Source organism: Octopus sinensis, linkage group LG15 (genome assembly GCF_006345805.1).
Source record: "Octopus sinensis linkage group LG15, ASM634580v1, whole genome shotgun sequence".
NCBI classification, from domain to species: Eukaryota; Metazoa; Mollusca; class Cephalopoda; order Octopoda; family Octopodidae; genus Octopus; species Octopus sinensis.
The window spans coordinates 39,428,806-39,447,365 of record NC_043011.1 but is presented as its reverse complement, the minus strand read 5'-3'; the positions used below and the strand labels follow the sequence as shown (position 1 = coordinate 39,447,365).

Sequence of the window (18,560 nt, the reverse complement as noted above, 5' to 3'; positions counted from 1 at the left end):
TAGAACCTGCAGCTCTCTGGCTTACCAGTTTCATTCAAACTGTCTAACCCATGCCAGCATGGAAAGCAGACGCAAAATGATGATGATGATAGTCATCACATGGACCTACGAAGAAAATCATTCTAGCCATGACCAATTCCACAGGACCACATAATCTAATGCACATTTCCAATTTCAAGACAACGGTATGTAGTAATCTGGAGGAGATTTGGCTGCAATTTCTAACAGAAATGAGCTTAGAAAAGCAAGAATGCTTGACACATGCAAAGGTGTTTATTAGGTTCGTGCTTACCATAACGGCTTCGTCATACATCTGTCGTGCAACAGTGTCTTTCTTTCCTGTGTAGAGCCAGGTTTTCAGCAAGTATTCGTAGAAGCTGTCGCCCATTGCTCCAACTGAGAAGTGGTCTGATAAAGATATACAAGGGGAGAAACAAAAAACAAATTTAATTAATCATGAATTAAGATTTAAAAATTAATTGCTGTTGACATTGTTTTAGTAAGAGAATTTCAATCAATGAAAAATAAAACACGGGCAGGAACAAACAGGAAGCAGCTAATTACTAATTAAGATATTACAATGATAGAAAGAACATGCAAATATGTATGTATGTATGTTCACTTCTATTTTTAATTATTTGAAGTCTTCCTGTAAGGAAGGAGCTGGTTTCTAACAATGATACATAGCTCTCTTGTTGGAACACACATAAAACTGTAAACAACAGTAGGTAAGATATTGGGATGCAAATCCCTTTTGGATAGGTAAAAAAGGTGACTTTTTCTATTCAAAGGGGGGTTTTCAATCCAATATTAACATATTATTTGTAGCTTTATATGTGCTTTGAAATCTTTTATTCCTATATATATATATATATATATATATATATATATATATATGTGTATATATAGATAGATATTTCTGCTGGGTAGTTGGTGTTAGGAAGGGCATCCAGCTGTAAAAACTGAGCCAAAACAGACACAAAAGCCTTGTGCAGTCATCTGCCTTGACAGCTTCTGTCAAACCACCCAACCCATGCCAGCATGGAAGGCAGACATTAAAGAATGTTGATGATAATTTTCAGTTCTTTCGAGAATTTATCCATAATTAGTGGTGTGAGTTTTCTACTGCTCTTTCTAGTACAAGGCTTTTCTATTTGGAAGCCTTTTAATGTGTTCTAATGTACACAATATTTTTATGTGAATAATATATAGTCTATTGACTATTTTTTTTGTGCTAGGCCACTGGTAATAATTATTTCTATAATTCTTATTACCCTAATATTATATATATATATATATATATATATATATATATATACACACACATATATATATATATATATAGATAGATATATAGATATATAAAATTCCCTCAGAATCTGATAATTTGATTGGTTGAAAGAAACGTACATCATATACCCAAGAGTATTCAGAAAAATCCAGCAAGAATTGTATTTCACCTGATGAAGTGCCAATACACATTTGGAAAATATTCAACTATATAACAATTATAAAGGAGCTGGTTTCTAACAATGATACAAAACTCTGTTGTTGGAATGTAGATAAGAAAAGCAATATAACATGTTAAACTTTATAAAAGTCTTGCATATTTTTACAGTTCTGCTTACAAATTGTAATTGTGACGTGCGAGTTAGCTGGTTGATTTCTACATCAGAAAATCCTTATCACTTAAGCACTTACTAACAAAACCAAACACACCAATTATATATAATTAGAATAAACGAGAGTTTATAATCTGGGTATAATAGCTGGAGGTTTAAGCCTGTACTTCTACAAAAGTACATACTTTTTCTTGTCTGACCCAAACAACAATATCCAGCTTGTTACATACATGTGTGTGTGTGAGAGAGAGAGAGAGAGAGAATTAAGTCAGGTCACTCTCAGAGCTATAGGTAATGTAATCCAGTACAATTAGTCATATGATAAGGCTGTCCGCACCCTGCAGGGCAAAAACAAAACTTGTTGTTGGACAAGTAGAGTTAACATCCATCCAACAGCTGGGAACAAGAGAGAGAGAGACACCAAATCTTTGTTTAGACATCTCTCTAGGAGGAAAACTAATAATGTTACACCTGCAACATTTTTTTGCATCCAATAATGTAGACTGGTTCTTTTCAGGCGAATGCATACATCATTAACATAGTGGAATTGGCTCTGTACAAAGTTTTTCTTCACTTTAAAAAAAGCCTCAAGCATAGAGAACACTTGATTTTTAACATCTGTTATGTGTCACATAGTGTCTTTGGCTGTGGCCAAAAAAGGCAAAACACTCAAAAATTTCATGACAGAATGAAGGCTTGTGTAACCATGGGCAGTAAACTAACACCTACTGTAAGAAGTGCCCATCATTGTTACACTTGTACAAAAGGGTGTAGTTCCATAGCAGGAATGTAAAGCCACATTCATGCTACTTCAATACTTTAATGATGTGATTGTATATCTTTTGGATGACACTGTAGGGTAGGCGTGAGAGGCCAGATCTGGCTGGTTTGAACATAAAACAGATGGATTTCCTGGTTTAAATAATAAAAAAGGTTAAGGGAACCATGAAATGATGGCATTGCTTGAAACTTGAGTTGCTGCCATCATGTGTGGGGATAGTGTAAACAGTACATGAAGCAGTAAGAAAAAGAGGAGGAAAAGATGTACTCACGCTGCCCCCATTTTCCTGTTCTGGGATTAAGGTAGATAGGATACAGTCCCTGTGGGCGTTTTAATTGCTGTAGAGTTTCTCGGATTTTCATAACCTGAAAAAGAAAACAAAGAATCACAGAGTTTTGAACAATGCACGTTTGGTGAAATACAGGGTGTCCATAAATTATCTTTACACATGAAAAAAAAAAAAAAAAAGGGAAAAAAGAAATCTAAGGATAACTCAACAGCATTATTGGGAAACATAGGAAAACAAATTGAGTTTTGAGACATCAGAACACTTCAATGTGGGCTCCATTGGTAATCGATCGATTTAACTTTATTATTATTATTTTTTTTTGCATTGTTCAACACCCTTGTCCCTTGTATTGTTCCTATTTGTTTTGTGTTTGGCCCTTGTAGCCAATAAAAGTATTATTATTGTTGTTGTGAGAGCACATAGCCTGGTGGTTAGGGAATTGCACTCACAATCGCGATATTGTGGTTTCAATTCCCAGTCTGGGTGGTGCATTGTGTTTTTGAACAAAACACTTCATCTCGCATTGCTCTATAAATAAATTACACCAGTGTGGTGCACTTGTGCACCTGTTCAGACAATGCCAATTTGATGGAGAGAGTGACCTAATGTGCAGCACAAACGTTCGATCACTATAAGCAAATAATTCGAGCAAGTCGTTTAGCAAAAGCTTATTGTTCATACATTGTCTTCGATGGGAGAGTCCATTATTATCATTATTATTAGTAACAGTGAGGGGGCATATGCTGTTACAGCATATCACTGAATCCATCATTTGTTGATGATTCCTTACTCCTGACAGATGACACCTTTGCAGCATGACAAACTTCCAACTAATGAGTCTGTTCAGGTATTCATTACCACTAGTGTAGTTAGAGTGTGTGCTGTCCAGGACGGCCCTTCCATTTGTCTGGGGTAACTCTTCCCTAGAAAAAAAAAACATACTGCCTACAGTAGACCCAAAAGTGATGCCCCTTTAAAAGTACTGCCCCATCTAGCTATGCTTAGTGGTCATTGCTGGTGAGTTTTACGTGGTCAGAATGCAAATCCTACCTCAACCTGTTTCAAATGCCTTTTACAACAAGCAGAGTAAATGTCAGGCTAATTCTTTGACATGGAGGTCTCCCACACAGCTCGACTTTTAACAGATACAATACATTCAAGTTGTAAAGATAATTTATGAACACCCTGTGTATGTGTGAATGTATTTGTTTGCATATATAGATGGAGAAAGAGAGAGAGCAATATGTATCACTATATGTCTTGTATAATAGCATACATTCTGTTGTGTCTGGGAAGAGTCATTCTCTTTTGGTGCCAAATAATTTAACACACTCACCGGTAAAATTTCCACTTATTGCTGTTTTATTTTCCTAAAAGTTTCGTTGCGTCTTGCAACCTTTTCAATAGTTGTTGACTCTACTGGAAAGGTTGCAAGATGCAACGAAAATTTTAGAAAAATAAAAAAGAAATAAGTGGAAATTTTACCGGTGAGTGTGTTAAATTATAAGGCACCAAAAGAGAATGACTCTCCCTAGACACAACAGAGTATGCTTCAACACATGAACTCGCGTAAAGAATCTTGCAAACCAAATCCAAATACAAAATATGCATATATATATATTTACTTACACATATGCATGGTCATTATCATGATAAGGGTCACTTTTCCAGTTACAGAAATGATACTGACTTCCTTCCGGTAGAATTTCTAAGGCTGGATACCATTCTTGTTGCCAACTCTCATTGTATCCAAACTAAGTAATATTCCCCCAATGGCAGGATAAGCTTTACGCGTCAGATATTGAAAATTTCATAACACTGTCATCAAAGGATGACATATATTTACAGTGGTTACATGACAAGTCAAGGAGACACAACTACATACAATGAGCTTCTTTCAGTTTCCTCCAACCAAATCCACATATAAGGCTTTCATCAACCCAGGGCTACAGTAGAAGGCAATTGTCCAATGTGCCGTGCAGATAAACTGAACGCAGAACTACAAACATCTTAACCATATGGCCAGGCCTGTGCTCATATATATGAATTCACATATATATATACACACACACATACATTATATATACATACATAGTCAGTATACAATTGTATAATCTTGAGCATACATATTAATGCAAACATGTATGCATAATCTCTTCCATTCTAAAATTAATACATGAAGAAGGCTGTGAAACAGCTGTAAACTTATGAAAGTCATATGGTTTAATATATATACATATATGCATGTATATTATATACTTCCAATATGTCCACATTTTTATTGTTTTATACACCATATACATATATATGAATATATTTATACATATAGTTATACATATATTTTTATATATATATACATACACACATACATATATTTACATATACACATTCATTTATATGCATGTGTGTATATATATATATACATGCACATAAACACACACAAATACAGATATATACATATATACACACATACACAAATATAGATACATACACATACACAAATATAGATACATACACACACACACACAAATATAGATACATACACACACACACATATATATATATACATATACATTATATACCCATGCATTCATACATACAATATATATACATACACACACATATCCACATGTGATATCTTGAAAACAGATTATAAAAGATACATTCTGTAGCCTGCAACTGACAGCCAAAGCCCTGGTTTTAGAGAACGGTTTAGTGAAGGACAGCCGTCTTAATTTAATCCTTCCACATCTTATATGCCAAGTTATTTAAATATTAACACCAACACAATGAAATTACAAGAACCTTTCGATTCCCTACTCTCAGAGTGTCACCTGTTATGATGATATAGTTTGGAATTAAAATTTTGCCACCCTGGGCATGTGGCATACATGCAATAATTATGGCTTCACTTTTACCAAATTTCTTGGTGTTTATATCAAATTACCAAAATTCTCTCTCTTTATTCTTACTCTTTTACTTGTTTCCGTCATTTGACTGGAGCACCACCTTTAGTCGAGCAAATCGACCTCAGGACTTATTCTTTGTAAGCCTAGAACTTATTCCATCGCTTTCTTTTGCCGAACTGCTAAGTTACGGGGACTTATACACAACAGCATCGGTTGTCAAGCAATGTTGGGGGGACGAACACTGACACACACACATATATACACATACATGAGACAGGCTTCTTTCAGTTTCCGTCTACCAAATAGAATCACCATCTGTGAGTTATCAGAGGATGTGCAGATTAGTTACAGTTCAGTTCAGTCCATTATCACTGACGACTTGGGTATGAGACGCGTGTCTACCAAGTTTGTGTCAAAACTGCTTCCAGCTGACCAAAAAGACACTCGGGTTTCAGTTGCACAAGATCTCCTTGATTGTAGAGAGAACGATGAAAACTTTTTGAAAACTTAGCATAGGCCTCTGAGCAGATACCATCAAGCTTTTGGCAAAATTTAATGCAAATTCTCTGCTCAACTTTCTCTATCATGGTCAATGCGACAATCACACGCTACACACCTTCCTTCCAAGCACTGCTGTAAACAGCGGAAGTGAGCTAGAATGTTAAAATTTTGTGCTCATGCACAGCAGAGTTCAAGGTCAATCGGTGCCGAGCAGATTCACTCTGCATGCTTTAGCTCGTTACTATGACAACAGTCCAGATACTTATTGATCAGACCATGTGTGTATATATATATATATACTCTTTACTCTCTTTTTATTTTACTCTTTTATTTGTTTCAGTCATTTGACTGCGGCCATGCTGGAGCACCGCCTTTAATCGAGCAACTCGACCCCAGTACTTATTCTATCGGTCTTTTTGCCGAACCGCTAAGTAACGGGGACATAAACACACCAGCATCGGTTGTCAAGCAATGCTAGGGGGACAAACACAGACACACAAACACACACACGCATACATATACACATATATACGACGGGCTTCTTTCAGTTTCCGTCTACCAAATCCACTCACAAGGCTTTGGTCGGCCTGAGGCTATAGTAGAAAACACTTGCGCAAGGTGCCACGCAGTGGGACTGAACCCAGAACCATGTGGTTGGTAAACAAGCTACTTACCACACAGCCACTCCTGTGCCTATATATATATACACATATATATAATTTAAAATGAGGGTGGAAAATTGAATATTAAGTTGATTAATATCAATTTAAAACCAGTGGTCTAGCATATTAAAATCAGAAGGTTCAGAAAATTATATTACATATATATATATAAGAGGTCATCCCTCTTATATACATATATGTATAGACAGATAGATAGAGAGCGACAGGTGATACTGATTAGATGCTCATCAGTCAAACTGAAACTAACGAGCTTAAAACCTATGATAATGGCAATGGTGGTGACGATGTGGACAATTATAAACGACAGGTGAACATTTGTTGTGAATTATGTACAGAATGCGTCTGTGAGGTAACATGGACTTAAAAGAAGGTGATTTATAGGTATTAGAAAGAGAACTGGTATACATAAGAAGGTAAAAGAGTTTCATTCATTGAGTGGAATCCTGAGAGTTTTTGAGAGTTTTATTGAGAGCAATTACACTAATATATTTTTGATGTACCTTTCTTCTTATTAAGGTATATAAAAAAAAGTGGGGAGAAAAAGAATCATTTTATTTATCACGTTTTACTTGAGGCTGTATGTGTATGCATATACACCTAAATATGTGTTTACACAGACATACACATATACACATACATATAAACCTATATTTATATAATATTTAAATGAGCATATTTATTGAAAGAAATAAACATACATACACACAACATGCACATATATACAAACATATACATATGTATTCATACATAGAATATACATACATACATACATATATACAAACATATACATATGTATTCATACATAGAATATACATACATACATACATATATATTCATACATAGAATATACATACATACATACATATATACAAACATATACATATGTATTCATACATAGAATATACATACATACATACATATATATTCATACATAGAATATACATACATACATACATATATACAAACATATACATATGTATTCATACATAGAATATACATACATACATACATACATATATATTCATACATAGAATATACATACATACATACATATATACATACATACATACATATATATTCATACATAGAATATACATACATACATACATATATATATATACACATATGTACAAATGTATACTTATGTATGCACATACATGTAAAGATGCTTACATGTGTATGTATGTACACACACACACACACACAGACCCACTTTCATAATTAATGAATGAAGCTGTAGTACATATGTACATTCAATGAAGTTAGATGGTCTCTTCTATTTTGTCATCTTTTTTTTTTCCGCCCTGGAGATATGATTTAATACCAAGAGCGGAACAAAAGACAACATCTTCTGTCTTTCTGTCTGCAGCACACAAATGACAGCTTGAGGGGAACGTGAAGCAAGACATTGATTTCAGAACAGAGAAAACCTTTTGTACATGGATGTCTTACATAACTTTATAGAAGAGATTCAATGCAAAAGAGCCGCAGTTGAGTACATATATACATATGCAAACAGTGGCAAGATAGGGGGAGGGGTATGAAATAAAAGGAAGAATTACAAGAAGAATAAAATAAAATTCAATGGACCTGGATGTTGTTATTTCGTTATTTTTTATCTTCTACTTGCTTTGGTCATCGAACCGTGGCCATACTGGGGCACTGCCTTGAAAGGACTAGTCCAACGAATCAACCCCAGTACTTATTTTCTTGTTGTTTGGTACTTATTCTATTGGTCTCTTTTGCTGAACTGCTAAGTTATGGGGACATAAACAAACCAACACCAGTTGTCAAGCAGTGATAGAGGATAAAGACACACATATATGATGAAATACATATCATCATCATCATCGTTTAACGTCTGTTTTCCGCGCTAGCACGGGTTGGACGGTTCGACCGGGGTCTGGGAAGCCAGGGCTGCACCAGGCTCCAGTCTGATCTGGCAGTGTTTCTACAGCTGGATGCCCTTCCTAACGCCAACCACTCCGCGAGTGTAGTGGGTGCTTTTTACGTGCACAGGTGCCAGGGGGGTCTGGCATCGGCCACGATTGGTTGGTGCTTTTAACGTGCCACCGGCACGGAAGCTAGCCAAGGCGGCGCTATATATATATATATATATATATATATATAGGGAGAGTTTACGAAAAAAAACAAAAGATGAAGATAGGTGGTGTACAAAACAAACAAATGTATTAGTACAATGCTCAGGAATAGAAAAAGTCTTTTACGTTTCGAGCCTACGCTCTTCTACAGAAAGAGACACAGAAAAAAACAAGGAGAGAAAAAAAATATATATATATATATATATATATATATATATATTGAAAACGTATGGCTCAGTGCACCAGACTCACTGTCATGAGGTAGTGAGTTTGATTCCTAGACCAGGCTGTGTTGTGTTCTTGAGCAAGAAACTTTATTTCCCGTTGTGCTAGTTCATTCATCTATAGAAATGAGCTGCCATATCGCTGGTGCTGTGCTGTATTGGTCTTTGCTTTTCTCTTGGATAACATTGGTGGCATGGAGAGAAGAGGCTGGTATGCATGGGCAACTGCTGGTATTCCATAAAACAGGTTAGCCTGGACTTGTGCATGTGAGGGTAAGTTTCTAGGTGCAATCCCATGGTCATTCATGACTAAAGGGGGCCCTTTACCCATATATATATATATATATATATGATGAGCTTCCACATAGTTTCCATCTACCAAATTCACTCACAAGGCTTTGGTCAGCCTGGAGCTATAGTAGAAGTAACTTGCCCAAGTTGCCACGCAGTGGGGTTGAACCTGAAGCCACCTGGTTGCAAAGCAAGCTTCTTAACCAAAAAGCCATGCCCACAAACAACAATTAAATATTAGTAAATAGCTGACAAGGGTGTTTTAATTACAGATTTGAACCCATAACACTGCACTTTGAAAAAAGTGCCTACATGCCTACCAAGTGTGGTTTCAGTGTTGAAAAGTGATGACTAGAAATGACAGTTATATACAAGAGGAAAGTGAAAGTAGAGCAAAGAGCAGAAAAGCCTACATGTTGGTCAATGTGCTTAAGCACCGCAATATGCATGGTTGGGAGATTTTATTTTGGGATAACTTTAACCTTTTAGCATTCAGATTAGTCTGTCAAATGTTAATCTTTATTCACAGTCGTTTGAATTAATCATGTATTATCTTGTAGCTTTGAGATTCCATAACAAATCAAATAAAAAAATTTAGGCACTTATAAGTTAAAACCACCTCTGTCATTCATATATATCACGTGATTTCAACATTCCTTGGTCTCGTCAATGATAGACACTCAACTACTAGAAATAGCAGTGACATCACCTCTAAGTATTAATGCTGCTTCTGTCATAAGCAGGAGTTCAATTGGTGAAATAACCTAAATGCTGACGATTAAGACTATTGGAAAAAATCCACCAGATTTTCAATTCTATATTTGGACTGATACACTCAGCTGCTGACTGGAAGAGAAAAACTAAAGTCGCTGAATGGAGAAACAGGGACATAACCCCAAACTACCATCATCACCCCTCACTTCTTTTGCTCCCACATAAATATCTCCCATTGATTAATGTTAAGAGTCATACACACATGCGTTTTGTTACAAAACGCAACTGTTCTAAATATAATTCGGTGGCGCCTTTGTACAAGCTACACCTGGCTTGCTGTGACAGACATTGTTCTGGCTTCAGTTGTTATAGATTCCGGTTTTGCAAATTTTCCTAACTTTGCGAAATAATTAAAAGAAAAATTAAAAGACTTAAAAGAAATGTATGAAAGGTATTGGAATTAGCCCCTATTGAAAGAGGAATTAAAATTGTTACTAATTAGTGGCAATTGAAACTATAAAGGAGTAGAACAAATTTCCGTGGGTAATTAAAATTTAATTAGAGAGTGGGCATGATTGTTTTTTTTTTAAAGTTTTTGTTTGTTTATATTTATAATTCCAGAAATGTTCTACACATGTACACATGCGTAGAAAAACAGAATAAATAAATAATACTTACACACACACATATATATATATATGTATGTGTGTGTATATATACTGTATGATTAAAACCCTCCAAGGTGGTGCTCCAGCATGGCCACAGTCAAATGACTGAAACAATATATATATATATATATATACACACACACACATATGCGTATATGTAAACATATAATCATATATACACACAAACATATACATGCATATATATATATATATATGACGTTAAACGATGATGATGATGATGATGATGTATATATATATATATATATATATATGCATGTATATGTATATCTATATATATACTTATAAGTGTGTGTGTGTGTGTATAATTTATATTATATAGTGGGGGCAGTTTTTACATATTTGTCCCTTCATTGAAATTCTCCATATTGGAAACCCGTCTACACTCACTTTCTTCCACCACCACTATGTACACACACACACCCAAATATTTCTTAGGATATATTCTAAATTAATTTTTAACTATTTCCAAATATGGCACTGTTAAAAAAAGGGGCGTTTTTTTCTCAAATTACAAAAAAAAAAAAAAAATCATTTCTTTTGTGTCCTCACACTTGCACCAATTCCATGTCACGAGTCTTGTAACATTTTATCTGATGTATGTCAATGAGGAAAGGAAAAATTTCCCTGTTTTAATTTTTTTATTTTTTCCACTTAATTGCTTGATTTTTTCCTTTTTTTTTTCTCCTCGTGTTTTTCTCTTTTTCACAACCAAAATATTTAAGTTCTTCAGGAGTTTGAACTCTCTTGACAAACAAACTGTAATTGTCTTCACCATTATTATTATTATTATTAAGGTGGCAAGCTGGCAGAATGGTTAGCACGTTGGGTGAAATGCTTAGTGGTATTCAGTCTGCCACTACGTCCTGAGTTCAAATTCTGCTGAGGTCGACTTTGCCTTTCATCCTTTCGGGGTCGATTAAATAAGTACCAGTTACGCACTGGGGTCGATCTAATTGACTTAATCCGTTTGTCTGTCCTTGTTTGTCCTCTCTGTGTTTAGCCCCTTGTGGGCAATAAAGAAATAGGTATTTTGTCTGCCAGTACGTTCTAAGTTCAAATTCCGCCAAGGTCGACTTTGCCTTTCATCCTTCTGGGGGTCAATAAATTAAGTACCAGTTGAGTGCCAGGGTCGATCTAATTGACTTGCCCCTTCCCCCAAAATTTCAGGCCTTGTACCCATAGCAGAAAAGATTATTATTATTATTATCTTTGATGACAGCAGGTGATGGTAATGATGGAGGTGGTGAAGATGGGAGCTGTCGAAAGGTGGGGTGTGATTGATGCAGGTAATGTTATTGGTTAGTCTCATCATTAAAAACCACTTTAACTCAGCAAACGCACTAATTACCAACAAATTTATTTTCATTTTGTTAATAAAAAAGAAAAAAAAAATTATGTATTTGATGTTCAGTACATTTAATGAAGCTTCCAGAAAAAACCAAAAAAAAAAACCAAAAAAAGTTTAAAATATTCTTAAAAAATTCCAGTGTATTTAAAGGATATTTTCAGAATTAGATATTTTCCATGATTATATTTAACTTCCACCTACGCTACCTCCTCTACAGGGACATTTAATCCACCTCCAACCCCACTCCATTCTCCCAAAGTGCTTTAAGAATATGGCAGCTGAGAGAAAGGAAAGGGGGGGGAAGAGAAGGGATTGATTTAAGAAATAAAAAATTTAATTAAAAATTTTAAAAATTAGTTTAAATAACCCTTAATTTAACCCAAGTTTCATATTATTAGTTTAAATATCCTATAAATTTGGCATATGTATATTTATGTATATGATATGTAAATATGGTATCGAGATGGGGCATAAATTAACATCTATTTATACTACAGCTTAACTATTCGTTAATCTTAAATGTAATTATTCTGCTCGTTAAATTTGCTGCTTTAAGTTGACATGCTTTTATACGTTAATATTTACCTTATTTAAGGTGGCGAACTGGCAGAATCATTAGTGTACCAGGTAAAATGCTTACCGGCATTTCTTACAAGTTTACGTTCTGGGTTCAAATGCTGCTGGGATTGACTTTGCCTTTTCTCCTTTCAGGATCAATAAAATAAGTACCAGTTGAGTACTGGGGTGGATGCAATCATTTTATTCTCTGCTCTGAAATTGCTGGCTTTGTGCTAAAAATTTGAAATCCATATTTATCTTACTCAGGGTGGCGAGCTGGCAGAAACGTTAGCACGCCGGGCGAAATGCTTAGCCGTATTTCGTCTGCCGTTACGTTCTGAGTTCAAATTCCGCCGAAGTCGACTTAATTCCTTTGACCTTGTTTGTCCCCTCTATGTTTAGCCCCTTGTGGGCAGTAAAGAAAAGAGAATAAGTAGTATGCTGGGTAAACTGTTTAGTGACATTTCTTCTGGTTTTATGTTCTGGGTTCAAATGTCACTGGGGTGCACTTTGTCCTTCATCCTTCCAGGGTCAATAGAATAAGTACCAGTTGCGAACTGGGGTTGATGTAATCAATTTATCCCCTCCTTGGAAATTACTATCCTTGTGCCAGAATTTGAAACCTTACTTGGAAGTGAGCATTATTGTCTTACAAGCAAGGGAAATTCATTTCCAGTCTTCCACAAAAACATGTCTAGCTGTAGGGAAAAATTACCTTGTTTGAAAACAGGTGAGGGTTAGCACGAGGAAGGGCAGTGAAAGGGAATCGGGTTAACATTCCTGAACCTGAACTCAGAGAGTGCTCGTCCGGTGGCGGGAATGCAGCGTGTCCGTCGTCAAAGCTGGTGGCTGGGCGAAGCAGTGGCAATGCAAGCGAGCCCAAAGATGTTGCCAGGAGCCCCGGGAAGAGTTCCCTCTTCTTTGTAAAGATTCGCGTCTGTGGAATTGGCTTGTTCAGAGATACGGATATGGTGCCTGTAGAGCACCGCGTCTCGGGCGGTGTCTGGTGTGCTTTTGGCAGCCCTGGAAAATCCAGGTCTGTAACGATTCACAGCTCTTGAGTCAGTCCCACCATCTGCAGCAGGTCTCCAAGGTGTACAGCCTCTCGTCAATATTGAAAGGTGGCAAGCTGGCAGAAACGTTAGCATGCCGGGCAAAATGCTTAGTGGTATTTTGTCTGTCTTTACGTTCTGAGTTCAAATTCCGCCGAGGTTGGCTTTGCCTTTCATCCTTTCAGGGTCAATGCAATCAACTTAATCCCTTTGTCCTTGTTTGTCCCCTCTATATTCGGCCCATTGTGGGCAATAAAGAAATAAGAGGAAGGGCATCCAGCCACAGAAAAATCTTTCTCAACAACTTCCATCTGACTCACGTAAGCATGGAAAAATGGATGCATGATGATTTTGGTAAAGAAAAATCTAACAAAAAAACTCATTCACTTCTAGTGGTTCTATTTATATACTTATTTAATTACTGTAGTCAACGAAGATTATCTGAGGTGACACTAATGCTGTTTCAAACACTCCCACAGAAAGCTGTGAACAGCATGTCTTTGACTGTCTGTGGCAAAATCAAATCCCCAACCATTAATCTTCAATGATTCCCAAGCATTAATGGCACTAATCACAAGGGATTCTTTTAAGGGACTCATTGTGTTGATTAAATACATCTCATGCACTGGTAATGCAACATGCTAATCATATGCAAATCAGTTCTCGCAAACCTCTTTGTATTGACCAGAAAAAAATAAAATAAAAATGAAATGTGTGTACTATGTCATATGCAAAAACGGACAAATGGCGGTGCCCCAGCATGGCCACAGCTCGTGAGCTGAAACTAGATAAAATAAAATAAATAAAAATAAAATTCCAGAAAGTACTCCACTATCAAAAATGAGTTCCGTGCAGATGCACGGAGCTGAGTATACTCAATTCCAGTGCAGTAAGGAATCCTCTTCACACAGACATACACTAGGATACTTAGGTCTGTAAAAAGAAGGACTGCCTTTGCCCATTTAACCCATGAAGTTCCAGATACTTGAATTTCTGAAAATTACTTCCAAATTTTTACAAATGATTGAAAACAGGTTAAAATGAAAAAAATAATTATTAAAACTCTTTTACTTCACGTAGAAATGGAAATACTTGGTGTCCTATAAATAGGACACGAAGACAATGTGATATAGCTTATTTAATGTTCTCATGTAGTGTCCTATTTATGGGACAGTGGGTCTTAATGAGTTAAACAAAAGAAAAAGCAGGAGAGATAGACAGACATAGACAGCATATAGACAACAGGAGAAGGGTGATGTGCAGAGCATTATTAAGAATTACATACCTTTTGCTCATAAATTTTGTTGCCTGTGATATTAGACAAGTATATGAATTCCAAGTGGATAGAACCAAATTCTGCCAATATTGAGCAACCACCAGAGGCCCATCCCCAGTTGTGAGAGCCACCACTGAAAGAAAAAAAAGGAAAAAAACAAACTTACAAATGAAAAACAACTGTCATAAATGAAATATTAAGTTCATTTTTCATCATTCACAAGTTGAGTAGCAGAGATAAGATTTTTGTCTAGGTTTTGGCTTATAATTTAGACAACATTAACCCTTTTGATACAAACTCAGTTGAAACCACCTCTGGCTCTGTAGTACGAATGTCTTGTTTTCATAAGTTTTAAATTAAAATCTTCCACCAAACTTTAGTCGCAATTTATGTTTGTAACACTAGCTTAATGATAAAATAAAATAAATGTTCCTTCTCGAGCCATGCCAGGCTCATAAGGGCCAGTTTCCCAGTTTCAGTGGTGTAGAAATTCCCCACCTGGACGGGACGCCGGTCCGTTGAAGTGTTTTGCTCAAGCACACAACACATCGCCTGGTCCAGGAATCGAAACCACAACCTTATTTATGATCATTAGTTCAGCACCTTAACCACTAAGCTAAGCGCCTCCACACAGCTTAATGATAACTAAGTTATTTTACTTAATTCTTTATTATATTCAAAATTAAATGAAAGAAACACAGAGCATCACAACAGAAATATTGTAAAAAAAGGTTAATATAGACTAATGATAGACTTAAGGGCAGTGAGCTGGCAGAATCGTTAGCATGTTGGACAAAATGCTTTGCGGTATTTCGTCTGCCTTTATGTTCTGAGTTCAAATTCTGCCAAGGTTGACTTTGTCTTTCATCCTTTCGTACCATGCAGTTGGGAAGCAAACTTCTTACCACACAGCCACACCTACACCTATAATATATATTTTTTATCTTTTATTTGTTTCAGTCATTTGACTGTGGCCATGCTGGATCAAACAAATTGACCCTAGGGCTTATCCTTTGTAAGCCTAGTACTTATCCTATTGGTCTCCTTTGCCAAACCGCTAAGTTACGGGGACGCAAACACATCAACATTGATTGTCAAGCGATGGTGGCAGGACAAACACAGACACATATATACATGATATATATATGTATATATATATATATATATATATATATATATATATATATATATTATATATATATATATACACATACATACATACACACACACACATGATAGGCTTCTTTCAGTTTCTGTCTACCAAATCCACTCACAAGGCCTGAGACTATAATAGAAGGCACTTGCCCAAGGTGCCCCACAATGGGACTGAATCCGGAACCATGTGGTTGGTAAGCAAGCTACTTACCACACAGCCACTCCTACACCTATTATATAACACTTTGAGCAAATGTGTGTGTGTGTGTATGTATGTGTGTGCGAGTATGTGTAAGTAGGGGTGCATGCATGTGTATATATATATGTGCGTATGCGTGTGCATGTGTATGTATGTGTATGAGTATGTATGTGCATGTGTTTTTTTTTGTGTGTGTGTTTGTGTATGTGCTTTTGTATGTGTGTGAGTGTGTTTGTGGCTCCTCATTCTGATATTACATGATGGGTTGTAACCGAATATCACTATCGCAGGAGTGCTAGCATTCATTTCCAGCCTTCCACGAGGAGGCGCGACCTTCTCTGAAAACAAACAAGGGTTGGTGAAAGGAACGACATACAGCTCGACAAAACCCACTTCAACAGATTCCATCAGACTCAGGCAAACATGGAAAAACAGTTGTGAAACAAAACATCAACAACATGGTAAAAGAAAAAGTGGAATATAAACAAGCAACAACCAATCAATGTGTTTGCTTTTAAGCAGTATTAATTATGACACTTCCCAAATATAACGATATTTGTTGTTGATTATTTTTTCAAAATTGTGATTTGCCGCACTCCAGTAATCTCCTAACAAAATATCATTTCTAAAACAAACACATTTTCAATATTGTTAGTTTCCAAGGCGATGAGCAGGCAGAAACGTTAGCATGCTGGGTGAAATGCTTAGTGGTATTTCGTCTGTCTGTCTGTACGTTATGAGTTCAAATTCCGCCGAGGTCGACTTTGCCTTTCATCCTTTCGGGGTCGATTAAATAAGTACCAGTTACGCACTGGGGTCGATATAATCGACTTAATTCGCTTGTCTGTCTTTGTTTGTCCTCTCTGTGTTTAGCCCCTTGTGGGTAGTAAAGAAATAGGTATTTCATCAGTCTGTATATCCTGAGTTCAAATTCTGCTGAGGTCAACATTGCCTTTCATCCTCTCGGAGTCGATCAGTTGAGTACCACTAATCGACTGCCCCCCACCTCCCCAAAAATTAAGGGCCTTGTGCCTAAATTAGAAAAGAATATAGTGAATTTGGCAAAGCAGCGAGCTGGCAGAAACGTTAGCATGCTGGGTGAAATGCTTAGCGGTATTTCGTCTGTCTTTATGCTCTGATTTCAAATTCCCCCAAGGTCAACTTTGCCTTTCATCTTTTTGAGGTGGATAAATTGAGTACCAGTTGCATACTGGGGTCGATCTAACCTACTGGGCACCTCCCACAAAATTTCAGGCCTTGTGCCTAGAGTAAAAAAGAAATGCTTAGCAAGATTTAGTCTGTCTTTATGTTCTGAGTTCAAATTCCTCTGAGGTCGACTTTGCCTTTTATCCTTTCGGGGTCGATAAATTAAGTACCAGTTTCATACTGGGGTCAAAAATTTCAGGCCTTGTGCCTGGAGTAGAAAGAATATTAGTTTTCTTTTCCTTCTTTTCTTTTACTTGTTTCAGTCATTGGACTGCAGCCATGCTGGGGCATCAGCTTGAAGGTTTTGCGGTTGAGCAAATGAACACACACACCCTAGTTTTTCCAATAGCATTGTTTTAAAAAACAAAGGTTCAAGTGAAATACCTAACCTTTGAGACATTATTCACACACGTTAGTTCTTTAGGCTATGGTGAAGAAAATCAGATTTGAGAGAGAAAGAGAGAGAGGGAGAAATCAATTTCTAAAAGTAGAAGAGACACTAAAATAGAATTTAAATCATCAGTTGACACTTATTAGGTACTTGTTGCTAGTAAATAAACAATAGAAGCAAAATATGGCTATGTATTTCACCATTTCTGATATATATCTCAGAAAATCTGTCCAGTATCGGAAGATCAGAGGAAATAGAGACTTCAAAGACTATTTATCAACTAACGCAAATACCAAATATATAGAAATTTGCCAACAGTTATATATTAATACATAATTAATAAACTGCTGCTGTTGTTGTTGTTGTTATAATTATTACAAGTAAGATGGCGAGTTGGCAGGATTGCTAGTGCATTGGTCATAATACTTACTGGCATTTCTTCTAAGTTCAAATGTTGCTGAGGTCGACTTTGCCTTTCATTCTTGTGGGGTCAAACAAGAACCAGTCAAGAACTGAGGGGCAATATAATTGACTCACCCCTTTCCTTTAAAACTGCTATCTTTTGCCAAA

At 36.3% G+C, this 18,560-nt stretch overlaps 1 protein-coding gene across 1 annotated transcript in view; it reads right to left on the bottom strand.

The window, feature by feature from the left end:
• Window positions 1-18,560, bottom strand: part of LOC115219910 (mannosyl-oligosaccharide 1,2-alpha-mannosidase IA) — a 533,489-nt gene that overhangs the window by 19,135 nt on the left and 495,794 nt on the right. The window contains exons 6-8 of the mRNA XM_029790220.2: window positions 15,049-15,172; window positions 2,675-2,768; window positions 293-408 (exon numbers count right to left, since the gene is read on the bottom strand). Coding sequence (XP_029646080.1) covers window positions 293-408; window positions 2,675-2,768; window positions 15,049-15,172 — 334 coding nt within the window. The remainder of the gene's footprint in view (window positions 1-292; window positions 409-2,674; window positions 2,769-15,048; window positions 15,173-18,560) is intronic.